The sequence below is a fragment of the Otolemur garnettii genome, unplaced genomic scaffold (genome assembly GCF_000181295.1).
Source record: "Otolemur garnettii isolate 467f Iridium unplaced genomic scaffold, OtoGar3 scaffold00001, whole genome shotgun sequence".
In the NCBI taxonomy this organism is placed as follows: Eukaryota; Metazoa; Chordata; class Mammalia; order Primates; family Galagidae; genus Otolemur; species Otolemur garnettii.
Window position 1 is genome coordinate 42,689,415 of NW_003852396.1, and position 20,940 is coordinate 42,710,354.

The window sequence follows — 20,940 nt, forward strand, 5'->3', positions numbered from 1 at the left end:
AAAAAAAAAAAAAAAAAAAAAAAACCAATAAAACAGCATGTGTGGTAGGAGCTTGCAGCATTGCCAGTTTTAGCAACAGACTTACTAATTTAATACAAATTAAAGTTTGAAGAACATTTTAATAAAGTGTTCATTTTGTGATTCTTGATAACTAGCTTAATGTTTATTTGTACGGTAGTTCTGTGTGTCAAGGGAAGGTCATATTTAGTAAATCTGTATGGTCTGTTAGGAGGTTTGGCCCATTTTTGAAAAATCATTACCGTGGAAGGCTGATCTGAGAATCTCAAACTTCTCTTGGGCATTGCTTTCCTAGCTAGGTTGGGAAATTTGTGTAGGACCTGGCTTAAATAGAGCTCAAATGGGTTTCTTTACCTCAAGACATTTTGTAGTCTTTGATATGCTAATATACTTCTTTAATCTGGTTGGGGATAAAGTATAGGGTTTCCCAGTCCCATATTCTGCCCATGGCACCTTGGAGTACTGGAGCCTGCTGTTTTAGGTTCAGACTTGAGTTTCAGACTCAGAAGGCAGCAAAAGAAAGTGATAGAATAGAAGAGAGAAAATACTACGAAGCATACATAATTTGCCTGAGCCACATTTTAGGTAAACTTGTGTATAGTCTACATGTAGTGTCCAGTAAAGGTGATACATTTTTCTGTATCATCAGTTTTACTCAGTAATTTGAAATATTTTTATATGCCTATAAATTTGTAGGTGGATTGTGGAGTTAAATGTACAACTTTCATGAATTTTTAAGCAAAACAAGATATTCCGGTTTCCTGTGCTGTACTAGGAAAGTTTGAAAAGCCCTATCTTTGGTAATCCACTTAAAATAGTATAACTTTGTATATTAGAATATGTTTCTCTGAATCAGAAAATACTAGGCTAAAAATTTTATGTCTTAATCTGAAACTATTTTTAAGGTAATGGATGGCCATAGCATAATAGCTTATCTAAAAAAGAATGTGACTTGTGGGAATTACATTTTTAAAAAATTATTTACTACTAGATTGGAATATGTATTTTTACAAGCAATGGACTGATTTTTTTTTTCCTCCTCTAGTCTCAGTAACTTAACTAATTGTTAGAATTTTTTGCTTTCTCTTATTTTATATGCCTCTTCCTGTTTATTCATTACTTGGCATTACCAAGCTATGTAACAAAAATACAACCCTTCCCGTAGGCTTTACAGTAGAGAAGTTACCCTACTGGCACAGGACAGAAACAGAAAAAAGGAAAAGAAATATTTTTAAGTTTTCTGGTCAGCAGATGATTTTAGTGCTGCAAAATTGACATTTCCTCTCTGATATAACTTGACTTTTTAAAGGCATCTTTGTGTTTGATTTTTATATCACTCTGAGAATTCTGAGTGATTTTTCTCAGTATCTAAACTTTTCCAGGATAATAAGATCCTCGAAGGATTTTAATTCTTATCCGAGTGCCTTGCATATGGAGCAACATCAGTGTACAAAACAGTTGTGTAGTGGCCTAAGAACTAATAGAAGTACCTTAGGGAAGTGTTGGGGAAAATAGGATACAGAGAGTTAAATATTGGTAAATCAGTGCTTGTGTAGGCAAACATAGTGGCCATTATATCTGCTTCAATGGGTACTTACGACAGGGTTGGACACTAGCATCTTTTATATAGAAAAAAGAAATGTTAACCAAGATGCTGGAGTTTCTTTGTTTATGGAAAAATGCTTGATAAGCCTTAATTTTTGAAAAAGAAAAAAAGAACCCACTATTCTGATCATCTTTATTACAGTAAATAGTTCGTGCACTGAATTTGCATTTTGCTTTATTTGTTGCTTATAGCTTACTTTCAGGAGAGGTTTTTATGTTAAGTCTTAAAACACTAAATAAGATTTCAGTTACCAAAATGTGATAGAAATGACATTAGACAGTTCCCAGTGTGTCTCCAGCAGGTGGTCTATCAGAAAATCTTTTTAAAGGATGTACTTATCTAAAGGCTTCTTCAGGGTGGCGCCTGTGGCTCAGTGGCTAGGGCGCTGGCCCCATATACCAAAGGTGGCAGGTTCAAACCCAGCTCCAGCCAAACGGCAACAACAACAACAACAAAAAAGACTTCTTCATAGTCTACTATAAAACGAGTTGTCTTGCTTTGGGCTAGAAGTGTATCAGCTCCAAGTGGTAATCTACTAGTGCACAGTTAATTGAATATGGGAAAATGAAATCAGTAAATATGGCTGTTTGTTAGACAAAATATTTTGAAGTGTGAGGTCCATGGGGCCATATTTTTAAAAGGAGTTTGGGGTTGCTAAAAATAATCTGTAGTAAGGAACAACTCTTTGCTGTACTCTAGTCCCATGAAATAAGTCCAACCAACATGGTTTAATAGTTGATACTCAAGAGTAATAAGCATTTTTTTCACTTATACTCTTTGTGACAGATTGTATTTTCTAAAAATGGCTGCAACAGTCTTTCCCATCTCATAAATATGAGCTTGTGTGGGTCTTAACTGTTTTTTCATCTTGAGTAGCAGTTCTCAACCTGTGGGTTGTTACCCCTTTGTAACAATGAAAATACATCACTGGCATTAGGAAGATTAGAGAACCACTGATATTGAGGTTGGGTTTAAATCCCAAACAGAAAGTTATACTTTGTGACTAACAAGGGTAGGTCAGAAAAGGTGAGAGAACTCATAAGAATACTGTTTTTTAAAGCAATTAGTAGCATTGTAAGCATTTGCATAGCCTGAGGTCCCTATGCTGTTAAGGAAGCCCAGACCTACCTCATTGGGAGAATCTAAAAAGCTCTAAGTCCAGCAGTTAGAACTGTTCATCCAGAATTGCTTAGCTGAGCCCTTTCCATATTCCTAACTTGCACAAATTGTGAGAGAATAAAATGATTACTGTTTTATGACAATAAATTTTAGAGTGATTTTGTTGCACAGTGATGGATAACCAGAATACTACTTTTCCATTCAATACTATTTTTCCATCCATACTTTTAAATTCTATGTTATTTTTTGATTATTGTATCAAGATTTTTTTTTTTTTGAGACAGAATTTCACTATGTCACCCTGAGTAGAGTGCTGTGGCTTCATAGCTCACAGCAACCTCAAACTCTTGGGCTCAAGCAGTCTTCTTCCTTCAGCCTCCCAAGTAGCTGGGACTACAGGCGCCTACCATGACACCTGACTATTTTTAGAGATGAGGTCTGGCTGTGGCTCAGGCTGGTCTGGAACTCCTGAGCTTAGGCAATCTACCTGCCTTGACCTCTCAGAGTGCTAGGATTACAGGCATGAATTACTGTGCCCGGCCTATTGTATCAAGATTTAAAAAAAATTTTTTTTTTATAGAGACAGGGTCTCACTCTTGCTTGAACTGCTGAGCTCAGGCATTCTTCTCAGACTTCCAGAGTGCTAGGATTACAGGTGTGAGCCATCTCACCAGCCACAAGATGTTTTTGAACAAGGTGGTGGTCAGGAGTTTCTGTGACAGGATTGTGTTCTGTGCTCTTCTTCACTTGTAGCCTTTTCTCCAAAATAATACTGCCCAGGTCTCATCTCTGAACATATAAATGGGCTTTCCTTTTAGAAATACAGATTTTTGAGAAGGGGGTGACTCCTGCCTGTAATCCTGGCTGCTAGGGAGGCTGAAGTGGGAGTATCACTTGAGGCTCAAAAAGGCTGTAGGGCTGCAGGACTATATATAGGTCATGTCTTCCTTTTGCATTTAGTCTCTGGCACATCTATACTTCTAATGCCTGGCATTAATTTATTGCTTTATAAAGATGTTATTGCATCAAACAAGCATTTTATAGTGCTCATTTTACTGCCCATTTTACATTGCTGTGCACAGCAATTCTAGTAGTAGTGAAATCATAGACATTGAATTTTTAGACCATACTGCTTTTTTATTGATGCTTTTCTCATTTATACTTCATTTTTCTGAGTGTTTGTGGAATATTGGAAATCATTGTGTAGAACAGAAGTTGGCACACTATGGCCTGCCAACTGGCTTCCTGTTTTTTAAAGTTTTATTGGAACATACATAGCCACACCCTTTTATTTATTTATTGTCCACGACTGCTTTTGTGGTACAACGGCAGAGTTGAAAAGTTGCTACTGAGATTGTATGGCCCAACAAAATAGAAAATATTTACTACCTGACCCTTTACAGAAACCTTTGCTTACTACTGGTTTAGAATAATTTATAATTAATTTCCCCTTTTTAAAGTAATTAGAAGTTAGTTTTTTTTTTTTTTTTGCTGTTTTAAGTTATGCAATGTAAGGAATATTAAAAGATCATTTAACTTTCTATCTGTTGCTTGAATTTCCTTCAGTACTTTTGCCAAGTGGTCCTCCATCTGAGAGGTGTAAGAGAATGAGATAAGCAGAATTAAAGAATTAATGACAAGGCAGCATTGGATGTGGCAGTGCAATTGCATCTGATTGGGAGTAAAAAATGAAAAGGTAGATGAATATTTTATTCTTTGCTCACTCCACTGTCTCCATTGTTGGATTTTTAAATTGAATTTGTTCACTTACTGAAGGCACAGAGAAGCCAGTTTTAATAAAAAGACAGCTGAGTGGGCTATACCTTCAGGAATAGCTGTAGGTGTTGGATATTTAAAGGAAGGTGGATTGAATGGTTAGAGACTTTCAGATTCATTGTTCAGTTTCTCTAAATAAATTTGTAGCAGCTGAAACATGGAACTAAGAGTCCTTATAAATACCCTTTGTCCATTATTGTGTGTGTGCAACAAATACTGGGGCAGAAGGATGCGTACACTTCTTGAGCCACTTTAGACTTGACTACAGACTCCGTTTGGTATTGTACTACATATGGTATATTCTGTGCACTTTACTGCTTTGTGAATATGGTGCACATTGTAAACAAGGTGAATCTCTGAGGAGATGGAACAGAGGCACATTCCATCCAAGATAAACATTATTCTGAGGGGAGAAAGAATCTTTCACATTCCATTAAGGAAATTCATCCTGTGAGAGTCCTGTTTGTTTCATAGATAAATAATTATCTGGTTTTTAATCTAAAACGCTTTTCATGTAGTAAATGACACAAATTTAGGTAATAAAAACTAGAAGATAATATAGGTTGAGCATCTCATTTCAAATTTTTAGACTGTTTTTGAAATATTAAGATCATATTGACTACTGAAGATCCATACTGAGAATCACTGCCATAGAAGTAAAGGGGAGATGAATAAGGAAATGTAATTGCGCCCAATTTTTTTGTGTGTTTATTACATCTAATTTTCATACAGATGCTAAAAGATGTGTGTGGGGTGTATGGTGGGTGCATTGTCTATATTTTAGAGATGAGAAAACTACAGACTCAAAGGGGTAAGCTTGCTCACCCGTCAGGTAAATGGGTGAACTTGAATTCCTTCCCAGGCCTGCTAGACTCCAGGGTCCCAGGGCTATATCTTGGTACTGGTTATCTGAAAGCCTTGTTTCCACAAAGGGACAATTTAGCTAATTTAGCAAGAAGCAATTTATAAGCAGGGCCTGATTTCATTTAGTACTGAAAATGACTTTATTAAAGATTTAGTTTCCTAATAGCTCACTTAGGTTTTTAAATTTTCAAAGCCAGTTAAGTTCAATGTGTATTTTCAAAACTTAATGATCCATTGGATTACCTTGGTATAGATATTTGTAGAAACATATTCAAATTTATAAGTCTTAAGCAAGACCCCAGAGCTTCTTGTCTTCTACCTTGTCATGTTACCTCCACTCTCTTGGGGTTGTTTCTCATATTCCAATTAATGATTCTGTCTAAGTAAGCTCTTTCAGTGGATCAAGTAGGATGGGGTTGGAAATATTAATACATCCACTGATCTTTGCTGTGTATTTATTTCTTAACATAAGCAAGATACACCTTTATTCAAATTGGTAGCTGATGTAGTTAAATTCACCTAGATGGGCTTCTGAGTCCTGTCATAAGTTTGACAATAGACTTCTTATTTTCTGCTTCTGGAAATAACCCTCAGGGAAACCGGTAAAGTTTAATTGCCTTTGAATTTTAACTGTTAACAGAATTTTCCTGAACTAGTTAACAATCAAACTTCTATATAGTGTAGCCAGTTTGGTCCATGAACATTTTTAATGTGGAATTTTTAAGGATTTTTCAGCTAGAATTTTTCTTCTTATGTTAAAATTTTCTGTGGAGTAGATTCTTGTCCATTATGTGCAACTAGTAAAAGCCAAGAGGCCCTTGTAGCAAAGACTACTGCCCCCCCACCCCCACCCCGTAGTGAATCATATAAATCTTTAGAACTGGATGGGACCTTTGAGATCATTTATTCCATCCTTTTCACTTTCTCTGAACTTCTCTTCTAGTGTTGTACACTTAGTCAGTCCTTGTGAGTTAATGCCTTTACCTCATTAAAGGACACATAGAAACTTTTTATGTTTTCTGTAAATGTGGGATTTACTTAGAAGATACTGGTTCAAATTTGATTCTTCCCATATACCAAATTAGCCATGTATTATGCATACATTTTGCCCAAATTTTTGAAGAAAAAATAAGGATGCACATTATACGTGGGTAGTACTAGTTTTGTATCTGTATAAAAGTTTAAATTCTTTTATTTATGCCTATGTGTTAAAATTGTAACTCTAGAAAGCAATAGTATCTATATGCAAAATAATACCCTAGAATATGGTAATTGCACTCCCTCCACACTTCCTCGCAGCTGGGGCCACCCCACCAGCTGCCCCATCACCTGGCAGGCACCACAGTTGCAGGAACCTCCAGCCCACCTGGTGGATTGCACCAGACACTACCACCTCTGCCTTCTTGGAAGCAGGTGCACCTCCAGTGACAATGCACTGGTTAGTGTCAAGATTTCAGTGAAAGAAAGGAAGGCAGAAGTGGCGGTGCACTAGTGCCTCCTTCTCTCAGGAGAGGTGTGAAGCAGGGAGCCAGCTGCTGCAGAGAAGCTGGGAGTGAGCCCAGGCAGCAGGTGAGAGTGGTCAGGATGACCTGGGCATGCCGCCTCCCCCAGCTGTCCCCTCTCACCCCACCCTCATCACCACATCCTCTCATTTCCTATCCCAATCTGTGTCTGTCGGTAGGAACATGGTCACAGCTTCTCTACTGAGGATCCTGGCAGGACTATTTCCTGGGAAGCTGGTGTGAAAGGCCAGCCCTTTCTGGGCTGCCTCATCTCTTACAGCTGGCCCTGTTGTAAGGCCCCTGAGACATCACTGAGGAGGAAGCTTCCTGATTTGGGGTCTGGAAGACCTGAGTTTTGAGACCTGATTTTATTACTAGCTGCTACTACTATTCAGTTCTCATGAAGTTTCTGTCTGCAAGGGTACCTGGCAGCAAAGTATGAAAGCTTGGGTGTACCTGAGTCCATAGATTGTAATGTTAAGCCTATGACTTCTCTAAATCCCCAAGGTATGGATTGAGTTGGTATAATTTCCCAAACTTGCCGGTAGGAAGAACCGTCTAGGATGCTTGTTAATGAAATGGATTACCCAGGTTTTTCTCCTGGAGAGTTGATTGAGAGTTATTTGGGTATGGTTCTTATGTTAACCAGTCCCCCAGGTAATTTGTAGGATTTGCAATTCTGGGAAAGGCTGATGTCATTCATTCTAATGTTACTGACTACCAGAGGTCTGGATGGCTGGAGGAGGTCATGGTCTAGTCATTAAACAGAAGGAAATGCAGAGTGCTTCACTGGGGTATCATCAGGAAAGGCTTCCTTCTCAGTGCAGTATCCTGAGGGATTCAGAATGGAGCCAGCATACCATCAGGAACCTGGAGCAGGCGGGGCCTTGACTAGCCCTTCACACCACCTCCCAGGAAATAAGCCTGCTGTGAGGTGGGTTCAGCGGAGTAGCCATGTTCCCTCTGGTGGACATGGGAGACAATAGGAAATAAGAGGATGTGGGGAAAGGGATGGGCCTGGAGGGGATACCTGGGGAAGGTCAAGCCCTCAGGTATCCACACCATTCACCACTCTCACCTGCTTCCTGGGTTTGCTCCTGGCTTCTCCATAGTTGTGGGCCTTACTCCTTCAAGAGAAGAACGGGCCAGAGAAAAAAATGAAAGATTTTTTTTTCCCCTGAAAGTTTGGGCCAAAAGTGTGAGTGTATATTACACATGGGAGCACATTGTACACAGCAGCAAAATCTGGTGTGTGTACTGAGTGACCTTAAGTAAGAAAAGTTGAGAGCGGGTTTGGTAAGTTCTCACCTAATAGGTGCAATGTAGAGTTATGTGGCATACCTCCTGGGTGAAGGCCTCAATTACAACTTGGACTTTACCTAATAAATGCAAACAGTGTAACCTAATTGTACCCATATATTAATGTGAAATTAGAAAAAAAGTTATTAAGGAAACTTGTGGGAAATAGTATCTGAAGGTATGAAAGAATTTGTGCTTAGTAAGTTTTTCTTCTCATTCTTCCCCTTACTAATGTATTGTTCTCATCAGTGGTGAGTCTTTAAAATTTTGTTCTTATTCTGCCTACCTGGTCCATGAAATTGCCTTGCGTTCTTTTTCCTATACACAACTCCCCATGTACTTGTTCCCATTTATCTCACTTCTTAGCAAGTATCTAAAACAACCAGCTAATATTATATTACAAGTTAAAATTAATTTGGGTTCCTTTTGGCTGTAATACAGGGAAAGGAATTCTCATTTCTTGGCACCGAAAAGCTTTTTAACAAAAGGCTGGTTTTTGTACTTTTTTTTCTTTTAAAGACTAGTCAAGTGCTATAGTGAGGAGGAAAAAGTAAACAAGGAGTTCCATATGTGACTGTGACTGAACAATTAATTGAGATAACTTACTACCTTTGGATCAGCTATGTACTATCCTGATTATTGGAATACCTCAATCTCTCACTTTAATTGCTTTATCTATTTAAAGGACTCTTTTATCATTTTTATCTTCATTATATTTATTTTTGAAACAGAGTCTCACTCTGTAGCTCTGGATAGAGTACCATGCTGTTATAGCTCACAGCAACCTCAAATTCTTGGGCTCAAGTGATCCTTTTGCCTCAGTCTCCCAAGTAGGTGGGACTACAGGTGTTGCATAAGCACAAAAGACTTTCAAACTTGCTCTTACAGAAAGGAACTGTTTAAAGGTTTACTTATAGGCCTTCCGCCTATAACAGGTATCTACCACAACACCCAGGTATTTTTAGTGGGTATGGGATCTCACTCTTGCTCAGGCTGTCCTCTAAACTCCTGAACTCAAGTGATCTACCTGCCTTGGCCTCCCAGAGTGCTGGGCTTGCAGGCATGAGCCACTGCATCCATCGTTAAAGAACTCTTTTCAAAAGTTGAAAGCGGGAGAGAATCTTATCTTAGTTTTCACTTAACTTTCTAAAACTAATGAGACATGATTAGCCTTTCATTAATTAATATTAGGATATTTATTAAGAGAATACAGTTATGTTACAAAAGTCCAGGCTTATATTGGGTGGGGTTCTATCTTAAAAGTTCTCTGTGGTTCTCCATTTGTGGCAGTTTCAGGCTCTTTTGCTCATAAATCCCTCATGTTCTTTTACAAATAAACAGGTTTGGAGTAGTAGTTTTGACCTAGGATCTTATAGCTTCTAAGTGCTAGAGTTTGGACTTAAACTCCTACTAAGTAAATCTATTTTCTATAGCCTTAATATGTATTTCTTTTAATGTAAATTTTAAGTGCAAGTATGTAAAAACTGTCTTTTACAGCCATCAGGAAAACCCACTTTGGCAAGTAAACCTAAGTGAATTCCTTAAAAGTAATGATAGCAAGTCTTCAGAAAGAGTTCTGCCTCTTTAACTATTGACTCAAAGGATAAGGTATTTTCTTTTTCTTTCTTTCTTTCTTTCTTTTTTTTTTTTTTTTAAGACAGAGCCTCAAGCAGCAACCTCCAACTCCTGGGCTCAAGCAATTCTCCTGCCTCTGCCTCCCAAGTAGCTGGGACTACAGGCGCCTGCCACAACACCCAACTGTTTTTTGGTTGCAGCCATCACTGTTGTTTGGCGGGCTGGGGTTGGATTCAAACCTGCCAGCTTAGCCACTTGAGCCACAGGCGCCCAGCCAGGATAAGGTAGTTTTATTTATTTATTTATTTTTTTTTGGGAGACAGAGCCTCAAGCTATCCCCCTAGGTAGAGTGCTCTGGCATCACAGCTCACAGCAACCTCCAACTCCTGGACTCAAGCGAGTCTCCTGCCTCTGCCTCCCAAGTAGCTGGGACCACAGGTGCCTGCCACAATGCCTGGCTATTTTTTGGTTGCAGCCATCATTGTTGTTTGGCGGGACTGGGCTGGATTCAAACCCGCCACCTTAGGTGTATATGGCTGGCGCCTTAGCCACTTGAGCCATAGGCGCTGAGCCTGGGATAAGGTATTTTTAAAGAATACCTACTGGCACTGCTAGGTGATGTTTCCTAAGGCAACTCAAGAACAGTGAAAATAAATATGAGTCACATTTCACAGCCCTGTACTCCCTCCCAGCTGCACAGAAATGATAATGCTGCTGCCTTTCTTAGCATTGTAGTGTTACAGATGATAGGAGCTTTTAGATATGGTGTTGTGTAGTAGGAATTTAAACAGCATACTCTGGAACCATTGACATAATTTCTTTCCTGGTTTTTGCTTTTCTGGTCACTTTGGCCAGGACTATGTGGAAGATAGGGCAAGTCTGGACTTCCCCTTAAATTAATTCTCTTTTTTACTAGGTTTGCCCATAAGTAAGTAGGATGAAGTGTATTGGTTGGGTAGGGAAGCCAAGAAAACCTAGAGACAGAATTTAATGATACTTAGGGCTTGTAAAGTTTTTAGTGGCATTGTGATAAGGTTTTTGGTGGTATTATGCTAAGTTGTGGGAATTCTGTTTTTTCTCCATGAAGAAAACCATGTAAGTCATCACAGTAGTATAAAATCACATGTAAGTAGTTTTGAACTAGTTACCTGAGACTGGTAACTCTGTACCTCTATTATCCAACAGTCTGTATTAAACTTGAGAATTAAGTTTGGTAAATATTTTCTGCTGTCTGGTATTAATATATTTGCTGGTTAAGCTTTGGTGGGGTAGATGTCCTCATAAATGAAGGAAATAAGAATATAGATGTATTTTTACCTTTTTATATTTTTAGGGTTAAGCCATCGCATATTCAGGTTATAAGTCTTCAATTAGACGGAAAACTGCTTAATAACTTTCTCTGTCTTAAAGAAATATGTATAGCTGTGGAAAACTTTATGGAACCTGATATCTACTAGGTAGCTTAATACCAGTATTTGTTGTATAAATTTTTATATAAGAAAAATATGAAGCTCAAAGTATTAGATAACTGATTCTAGGTTATGTTCTCAGCGCACTATTTAAAAGGTGCCAGATTTGTTAGATATATTGATGCAGAATTATTCTTCATATTGAACTTTTTTTTTAAGAGATAGTGTCTTGCCACATTGCCCAGGCTGTTCTTAAATACTTAGGCTCAAGTAATGTTCCTGCCTGTCTCTGAAGTCACTAGGACTACAGGCACACACTACAGTGCCTGGCTTAACATTTGAACTTCTATGCTCTATTTTTGTTAGACTTTCAGTCATTTAAATGTTAAAGTAGTCTCAGACCTGAATCAGGTTATACTACCATATAATTTATTGTGTAAATTGGGATATTTTTGAGAAAAGGGAGTCTATTGAAAATTAAATTGAGATAGCATATGTAAACCTTGCCCTTTTTTCTATTGCATTATCTCTTCTGTTGATTTGGAGTTGTTTATGTAGTCTGGATATTAATCTGTTTTGACTGTGAAATGAATTGCCAATATCTTATTTTGGTTTGCCTTTTCTCTTTATTAATAATGTCTTGGGATGAACTTAGTGTCATCTAATTTATCAATATTTTTCTTCCTTTCTTTTCCTTTCCTCTTCTTTCTTCTCCTTTCCTTCCTTTTCTTTCTATAGTGTCTCACTTTGTTGCCCAGGGTAGAGTGTAGTGGTATAATCTCAGCCCTGTGTAGCCTCCCAACTCTGGTTTCAAGCAATCCTTCTGGCTAAGTCTCCCCAGTAGCTAAGACTACAGATGTGTACCACCACACCTGTCTAATTTTTAAAAATTTTTGTAGAGACAAGGTCCCAGTATGTTGCCCAGGCTGGTCTTCAACTCCTGACCTCAAGGAATCTTCCCATTTCTACTTCCCAAGGTGATAGGATCACGGCATGAGCCACTATACCTAGCCAATGTTTTCCTTTTTGATTAGCAATTTGTTATTTATTCAGGAAATGTTGGCCTAGCAGAATCATAATATTTTATTTTTCATATTTATTTGTTTTTTTCAGACAGTTTCAAGGTGTTGCGCTAGGTAGAGTGTGATGGTGTCACAGCTCACAGCAACCTTGAACTCTTGGGCTTAAGCGATTCTCTTGCCTCAGCCTCCTAAGTAGCTGGGACTATAGGCACCCGCCACAAGGACTGGCTATTTTTTGTTGTTGTTGTTGTTGTTGTTGCAGTTGTCATTGTTGTTTTAGCTGGCCCGGGTCAGGTTTGAACCCCCCAGCCTTTGTGTATATGGCTGGCGCCCTACCCACTGAGCTATGGTATGGGTGCTGCCCTACTTTTCATATTTATATCTCCAGTTTTTTCTGTAATGCATTTCTGTTCAAAGTGGCAGGTAAAGGTCAACATTAACTTATTCTGTATGGTTAATTGACCACATCATTCTCTCCTTGTTCCACCAGAAGCACATTCCTGTAGGTTTATAATACATCTTAGTATGTGGTAATGTAAGTTCTTTACCATTGTTATTCTTCATCTTTGTCTTCACTATTCTTGGTCCTTTGAAAGTCCATAAACATTTTAGAATTTCACTTTCTATTATATATACAAAAACAAAAACAGGTTAGATTTTGATTGGGATTACATGTATATATTATTTGGATTACATATATGTAGTAGTAGTGAGGGCTACTCTCCTAAAAAAGAGTAGGAAGAGTTTCCTTAGAGAAAAAAGGAGAGTAGCCTTCACTACTCAGTAGAGTGAGTAGCAGTAAAGTGCTGTAGCATCACAGCTCACAGCAACCTCAAACTCTTAAGCGATTCTCTTGCCTCAGCCTCCCAAGTAGCTGGGACTACAGACGCCCACTACAATGCCTGGCTATTTTTAGAGATGGGGGTCTTGCTCTGGGTTAGGCTGGTCTTGAACCTGTGAGCTCAGGCAATCTACCCGCCTCTACCTGTCAGAGTGCTAGGATTACAGGCATGAGCCACTATGCCCGGCTAATTGGGATTATATTAAATCTAAGGATGGTAAATTGTCATCTTTGTATATTGATTCTTCCAATCTAGGAATATAGTAATGTCTCCATTTATTTAGATATTACTTAATTTCTCTTAATGTTTTGTCTTTTATATTTATTTTTAATTTTTGGCATTTAAAAAATAATTTATTGGCTTAGTGCCTGTAGCTCAGCTGCTAGGGTACCAGCTACATACACTGGAGCTGGCAGGTTCAAGTCCAGCTGGGGCCTGCCAAATAACAATGACAACAACCAAAAAATAGCTGGGCATTTTGGAGGGTGCCTGTAGTCCCAGCTACTTGGGAGGCTGTGGCAAGAGAATCGCTTAAGCCCAAGAGTTTGAGGTTGCTGTGAGCTGCGATGCTGTGGCACTCTACCGAGGGCAACATAGTGAGACTCTGTGTCAAAAATAATAATAATTTATTGAGGTGAAATTTACATAATATAAAATAACCATTTGTTTTAGTCTGATTTGTGCTGCTGTGACAAAATGCCTTAGACTGCATAATTTATAAAGAACAGAAATTGATTTCACATAGTTCTGGAGGTTAGAAGTTCAAGATCAAGGTGCTGGTAGGTTCAATTGTCTGGTGAGGGCTACTCTTCTTCTTTTTATTTTTTTTGGACAGAGTCTTATTATGCCACCCTTGGTAGAGTGCCATAGTGTCACAGCTCATAGCAACCTCAAACTCTTGGTCTTAAGCGATTCCCTTGCATCATCTTCCCAGTTAGCTGGGACTATCGGCTTCTGCCACAATGCCCGGCTATTTTTTGTTATACTTGTCATTGTTGTTCAGCTGGCCAGGCCAGGTTCTAACCCCTCACCCTTGGTGTATGTGGCTGGCGCTACAACCACTGTGCTATGGGCACCGAGCCTACTCTCTCCTTCTAAGATGACACCTTGTTATTGTGTCCTCATGGAGTAGAAAGTGGAAAGGCAAGGAAGTATGGAAGTAAGCTAGCCAAATGCTGCACGAAGCCTCTTTTATCAGGTCCTGAGTCTCATTAATGAGCAGGGAGTCCACATGCCCTGTCACCTCTCAAAGCCTGTCCTCTTAATACTATCACACTGGCAGCACTTGCATTTTAGAGGGGACACATTTAAACCATAGCACCACTGAAATGAACAATTCAGTAGTATTAGTACATTCACAGTGTCGTACAACCACCATCTCCTGTTTCATTCTAAAACATTTCCATCACTACAAAGTAAGACTTCTTAAGCAGTTTCTCTCCACTCTCTACTCCCTCATTCTACTGCCCCTGGCAACCACCAGTTTGCACTCTATGAGTTTGTCTATTCTGGATATTTCTTATGAATAGAATTATACAATTTGTGACCTTTTGTATCTGACTTCTTCCACTTGATGTTTTTGAGATTCATCTGTATGGTCGTATATTATCAGTACTTTGTTATTTTTTATGGATGAATAGTGTTTCCACTTTTATATATACTGCAGTGTATGTATCGTTTGTTGATTGGTATCTGGGCTATTTGCTCTGTTTGGCTGTTGTGAGCAGTGCTGCTATATAGGTTGAGTACCCCTAACCCAAAAATCTCAAATATAGAATGCTTCGAAATTTGAAACTTTTTGAGTGCTGACGTGATGCTCAAAGGAAATGGTCCTTGGAACATTTTGGATTTCAGATTTTTGGATTTGGGATGCTTAAGCCAGTAAGTATAATGCAAATAATCTAAAATATGAAAAAATCTGAAATCCAGTATACTTCTGGACTCAAACATTTTGGATAAGGGATACTCAATGTGTACAAACCTGTGAGTATCTGTTTTGAGTTCTTTTTTTAAATATAAAAATAACATTTATTAACTTAGGCTGTACAATACATTAATTTAGTCAAATCAGAAAACCTACATAAAAACGTAAGTAAATCCGTAAGGTTCCATTAAGCCTGAATTTTATGTTCTGGATAGAACAAGAGGCTGCTGTTCACTTAAAACAAACAAAAAGGCAAAATGGCTCCAATTCCATTTTCTAGGAACACATGAGGCTATGCCAGTCAGGCACTGTAGTTGATCCAATGTTGCCCACGTCAGGGGCCAGCCCGCTGCCCAGAACTCTGCCCCAGTGCTGGCTTCTTTGCTGTTAAAGCAGTAGTCTTAGGACCCTTTTTACAGAAGTTCAAACAATTCCATAGTCCTCAGATCTTCACGAATGTGTCTGCATTACCTGCCAGTCTGGAAGCTGAAATCACTGTGCTGTATAGCCTTTCAAGCATTAGCAGCATTTTCCAAAATTTTTCTTTTCTATTCGTCATCTTTCTGCAGTTTATGTGGGGTCTCTACTACTTTCTCTGTTTCCTTTGCTGGGGGTTCAGTCATTGTTTTCATTTTCTTCTGTGGTGGAGTAGCTGAATCTCTAGGTTCTCTGTTAGTCTGCTGTCCAATATTCTCTAACTGTTTACACTTTCGGTCAGATATGGCCTTTTTTATACCAGATGTGGATACCCCTTTGTTTTTATACACTTTCAGTTTTAGAATCTTGCATGCTGAGAGTAGTGCAGGAGTGGTGAAAAGTGGTCTGGAAAAGTCAAGATCTACTTGCTGTGTCTTAGGAAGATGGACTCACAGCTTTGCAGTAACTTTGAAGCCATCTTCACACTTCTGTGCAGCTAGGTCTCTTATTCCAATATTTAAATCCAGGTCCAGTAAACACTCAAAAGATTTAAGATAGCTCTGATATGCCTTCTTGTTCAAACTAGAAAGTTTAATTAAATAAGCCCTGTCCAAGGGGCACATCATGCAGGAAGCTGCAAGGTTCAGGCACATTACTCACTGCTGGTCTTTGTGGTGAGTGCAGACAGGCCAGCACACTTCAAGTGCTCCCTAAAACTCTCAGCACCTCAGGCTCGGAGAGGCCCAGATAAGGGGCCAGGGGCCTGATCAGCCCCGATCCCATGGTGAGGAAGTAGGCAGCCCACATGGACAGCCGCAGCGACACGAATCTGTTTTCAGTTCTTTGGGGTGTACCCTTAGGAGTGGAATTGCTGGGTTATCTAATTCTATATTTAACCTTTAAGGAACTGCCAGTCTACTTTCCATAGCAGCTGAACCATTTTACATTCTTACCAGTAGTGTATGAGGGTTCTGCATCTTCCCTAACACTTGTATTCTATATGTAATTTTTGATGTTTTTGATGGTATTATAAGTGGCATAGTTTTTTTAAAAACATTTGCTGTTTATTGTTAGTTTATAGAAAAATATTTTTCCCTGCTATATAAACCTGGTGTCCAGTGACCTTGTTAAATTCATGTGGAGGCTGTTAATTCTTTTTTTTTTTTAGACAGGAGCCTCAAGCTCTCCCCCTGGGTAGAGTTCCATGGCATTTCAGCTCACAGCAACCTCCAACTCCTGGGCTCAAGCGAGTCTCCTGCCTCAGCCTCCCAAGTAGCTGGGACCACAGGCACCCGCCACAATGCCTGGCTATTTTTTGGTTGTAGCCGTCATTGTTGTTTGGCAGGCCCAGGCTGGATTCAAACCCGCCACTTTGGGTGTACGTGGATGGCACCTTACCCACTTGAGCCATAGGCGCCTAGCTTGTTAATTCTAATAGTTTATTTATTTACTAGATTTTTCTTTTTTTGAGACAAAGTCTCACTATGTCACCTTCAGTAGAGTGCTATGGCGTGACAGCTCACAGCAACCTCAAACTCTTGGGCTTAAGCGATTCTCTTGTCTCAGCCTCCCAAGTAGCTGGGACTACAGGTACCTGCCACAGTGCCGGGCTAGTTTTTTGTTGTCGTTGTCATTGTTGTTTAGCAGGCCCAGGCTGGGTTCAAACCCGCCAGCCCTGGTGTATATGGCCGGCACCCTAGTCACTGAGCTACAGGCCCCCAAGCCTGTTTACTGGATTTTCTACATGTACTTGAGTTTTCAACTTCCAAATGCTTTCGTGTTCTTTGTTCCTTTTCATAGTAATTTTATGAATGCAATAATATTCTTGTGAATGGCTTAGAATACATTTATAAGAATTTAAATTCTCTTTAAATTTTTCATTATCTTAGTTTCCTTTGTAATTCTATTGCTTTTCTTTTTGGTCCTTCTTAATTTTGGATTTATTTCTTAATTATATGGTAATCCTTGGTTATCCCTTCATGCTTATGAAGGACTGGGGTGGTTGGTTTTAGTAGCTGATACTGGCTTACTCTCACCTTTTTGAGGTCTGTTTTCCCAAAACAGCTTTACTCCAGATGTGATTACTAATTGAGAGCTCTGCATGAGTTTGATTTAAGAGCTAGCAGCAGAGAGATTAGGCTGAAGACCTAAAATATTTTCTGGGGGTTGAGTGCTGTAAAGACTTTCTTTTGTTGGTTTTGTTTCCTCCTGATCCCTTGCCTCCCCTCCTCTATTTGTGGATGTTTGGCGCTACCTCAGGGTCAGCCCTGCTTCTCTTTTGTCCCTAGCACCAGTGCTGGATGCTCTTCTCCAGCAGATCTGGATAATAAGTCTAGAGCCAAAGTTTACATAGGAAGTAACACTGTTATGAGTGGCTCTGCTGTTGCATGAGCAGTCTTTTAATTTCCATGTTTTCTGTGTGTTTTAATCCGGCTTCTTGATGCTGAGCTTGGCATTTTCTCCTAAGTTCTATTTAGGGGATTGGTAAAGATAGCTTTCACTTCACTGTAGTCCTTTGTTTGCTTTGCTTGGGTTGCTGTTTCTTCTAGAAATACTACTATTTCTTTCTTTCTGCCTTTTTTTTTTTTTTTGGTTATGACTGAAGCTATTGTGTTCAGATTGTAATTATTAAAAGTTTTAACATAAAACACATGTATATACTCTGTAGCTTAAATAAAGCAAGTACAATAGAAGTTCCTTATTTTCTTCTCTGTATTGTACTCCTTCTCATACATCTATTAATATTTTATCCTATGTGTGTGCATTTCTAAACAATACAGAGCATTGTTTTGAATGTGTTTGATCTTTTTTTCATTCATTATGGTTTTTTTATTTGTTCACTTTCTTAGTATATGTTTTCTGTTGTTTCAGTGGAATTTGGGTAGGGAGGGTAAGTCAGCCAATGTATTTCTGTGACTTTACAAGGGAGATGTAAACCTTTGGGGTATATACTGTTCACTAAGGGCAGTATCTGTCCAAGACAGAATTCTGTATCCCAGGGTTAAAAAAATAAAAGCAACAGGGGCGGCGCCTGTGGCTCAAAGGAGTAGGGCACCGGCCTGTTTATCGGAGGTGGTGGGTTCAAACCTGCCCCTGGCCAAAAAAAAAAAAAAAGAAAGAAAAGCAACACAAAGAGGAATATCTTGGAAAGGTGTAATAGAAAGGACTTGGTGTTACCTCTTCTTGTTTCAACTGGTGATGATAGGTGAATATGACACCTAGCCATGTTATACAAGCGAGGTAATTGAGTCTTGCTGCTGACCTCTATTTGGTGTTATAAATCCCTTTGGAGACAGAGAAACACCATTCAGTTGTGTTTAGGGTTTAAGTGAGGCTGAATAAAGATTTGAGTTCTTATTGCTGGAAGGAATTTTTAGAGATCATTTAGTACAGACTGTACTAGAGAAACTCCAGGCCTAGCAAAGGTAAGTGACTTGCCTGAGGTGATCCAGGGGAAAAACACAAAGTTGAAATAAGCCGCAGTTCCTTCTTCTTTTTGCTTATGAACCAAAGGTTAGAACCCTCTCTTGTTAATGTTCAATTTTGCTTGTCCTTTAAAATACTTAACTTGAACATCAAGACATTTTAGTTTGTAAGAATGAATTTAAATCTTTGAGCTTATGCTTATTTGTCATGTTTTTCTTAGAGTCAAAATGGTTTCCATCCCAGAATACTACGAAGGCAAGAATGTTCTCCTCACAGGAGCTACTGGTTTCCTAGGAAAGGTGCTTTTGGAAAAATTGCTGAGGTCTTGTCCTAAGGTGAATTCAGTGTATGTTTTGGTGAGGCAGAAAGCTGGACAGACACCACAAGAGCGAGTGGAAGAAGTCCTTAGTGGCAAGGTAAGTGTGGAAAATGATCATTTGAGGGGGGGAAAATATATACTTCTGTATATAATTATTATAATCTTTAGTAGCTTAGTATTATTTCTTCAGTATTCTAAAAAGTATTAGTAAAATTAATTTATTAATGGCAGTAGTAAATTGGTTGTGATTTGTGACTCTGTGGGAAAACAAAGCTTTCCTCCTTGGTGAGCAAAATTGTATAGTAAGTTCTAAGTTACCTTTATGGTAGATAATTAAAGTATGTTTTAAAACATTTGAGGCAGGTTACTTGTAACTACTACGTATTTTAAATAACCTTCAGATAATAATTATTTGGTAGATTTAAATTACCTACTATGCTGTGATACAGTATGTTTTGATAACATTGTAAAATTTATAAGTACCAGTTGCTCCCCACAGCACTTTTAGGAGTAGAGAAGTCACATGTTCCCATTAGGATATAAGAATAGGTCATACAGTTTGAAACTTTAATATTGCTAAGAAAAAATGGAAATGATCTGGAAAAAGTGATTTTATACTTATAAGCTTATGAATTTTCTCAAAATGAATGAATTTATCTGATATCCATTGATAGTTTGAATTGGAAAGCTATAGCTCAACTTTGGTACAGGTAAGGAATCTGAATCTATAGTCATATCACAAAAAGGAATTTCAATTATAGTATTCATTTTATAAGAGATCGACACTTGTTTGAATAACCAAATTTTTGTAGGCCTGTTAAAAACACTCAAAACTATAGCAAACTCCACCACAGCAGCCAACCAGACTCTTGACTTTGAATGAACTTCATAGATCTTTATCGTAGATTTTGGATTGGAACTGATTGTTCTATCACATTAACTTTTCTTTTACACTACACAGCAGATACTCCTCTTCATGTTGCTTTTATTTTTTTAACCCTGGGATATAGAATTCTGTCTTGGAAATTTAGAAATTGTCCTTATACTTGTTAATTTTTCAAATTAATCTGTTATTAGTCTCCTTTAATTATTTTTTCTCTTTCTGATTCTTTGCTGAACTCTTTTGGAATCCTTTGCTTCCCTTAAAATCTATGAAAAAGGAATCATCAATGGGGCTATAAAACTACAAGACTTGTTCTAAGTAGAAAACCTGCATGTATTTTTGGTAGCCATCTCTGCCGTTTGTTTATTCATGTTGGGATTTTATTATGGGCACTTGTAATTAATACAGTTTTAAATTTCCCTCTCAATATCACTCTTCTCCCAGTGAGAATTATTTATTCTTAATCATTATTTATTTTTCAGAAAATATTTTTGTGCCTCCTTAATACTGGGCATTTTGACTTAAGATAGGGTTTTGAATTTAGGTATAAATAATACTGAGTTTCTGCCTTCTGGATAATTTTTAAGAGGGGAGAAGGAAGGCAGAGAGAGTATAGAGGTGTTGAAAGGAGCCTCATCTGAATTTGATGTCTTGGTTGGAGTTGAGTGTCTGGACATCTCCTCTGGGCGTCTTGATAGCAGTGCTTTCAAGATTTTCTGTACAGTAAGTCTCATTTGCAAAGAAAAGGAATATTTTCTACTTAAAACCTGAAATTTCATTGAACCTTTATGGTTTAGCCTAAGTACATGGACATTCCTTTAATTACAAAAGCGTTTATCTCCAAACATTTGACTAATATTATACTTCATAAAATTATGTCATTTTATCTTCTGCCTCAGTTTTCTCCTTACATATCCCACCACTTAATCCTGGGGCCAC

At 38.4% G+C, this 20,940-nt stretch overlaps 1 protein-coding gene and 1 pseudogene across 1 annotated transcript in view; one reads left to right on the plus strand and one right to left on the minus strand.

The window, feature by feature from the left end:
* FAR1 (fatty acyl-CoA reductase 1) overlaps positions 1–20,940 on the plus strand; it is a 63,591-nt gene that overhangs the window by 11,056 nt on the left and 31,595 nt on the right. The window contains exon 2 of the mRNA XM_003781117.3: positions 19,020–19,215. Within this exon, the coding sequence (XP_003781165.1) occupies positions 19,027–19,215 (189 nt within the window). The 5' untranslated portion in view covers positions 19,020–19,026. The remainder of the gene's footprint in view (positions 1–19,019; positions 19,216–20,940) is intronic.
* Positions 15,424–16,156, minus strand: LOC105887975 (annotated as a pseudogene).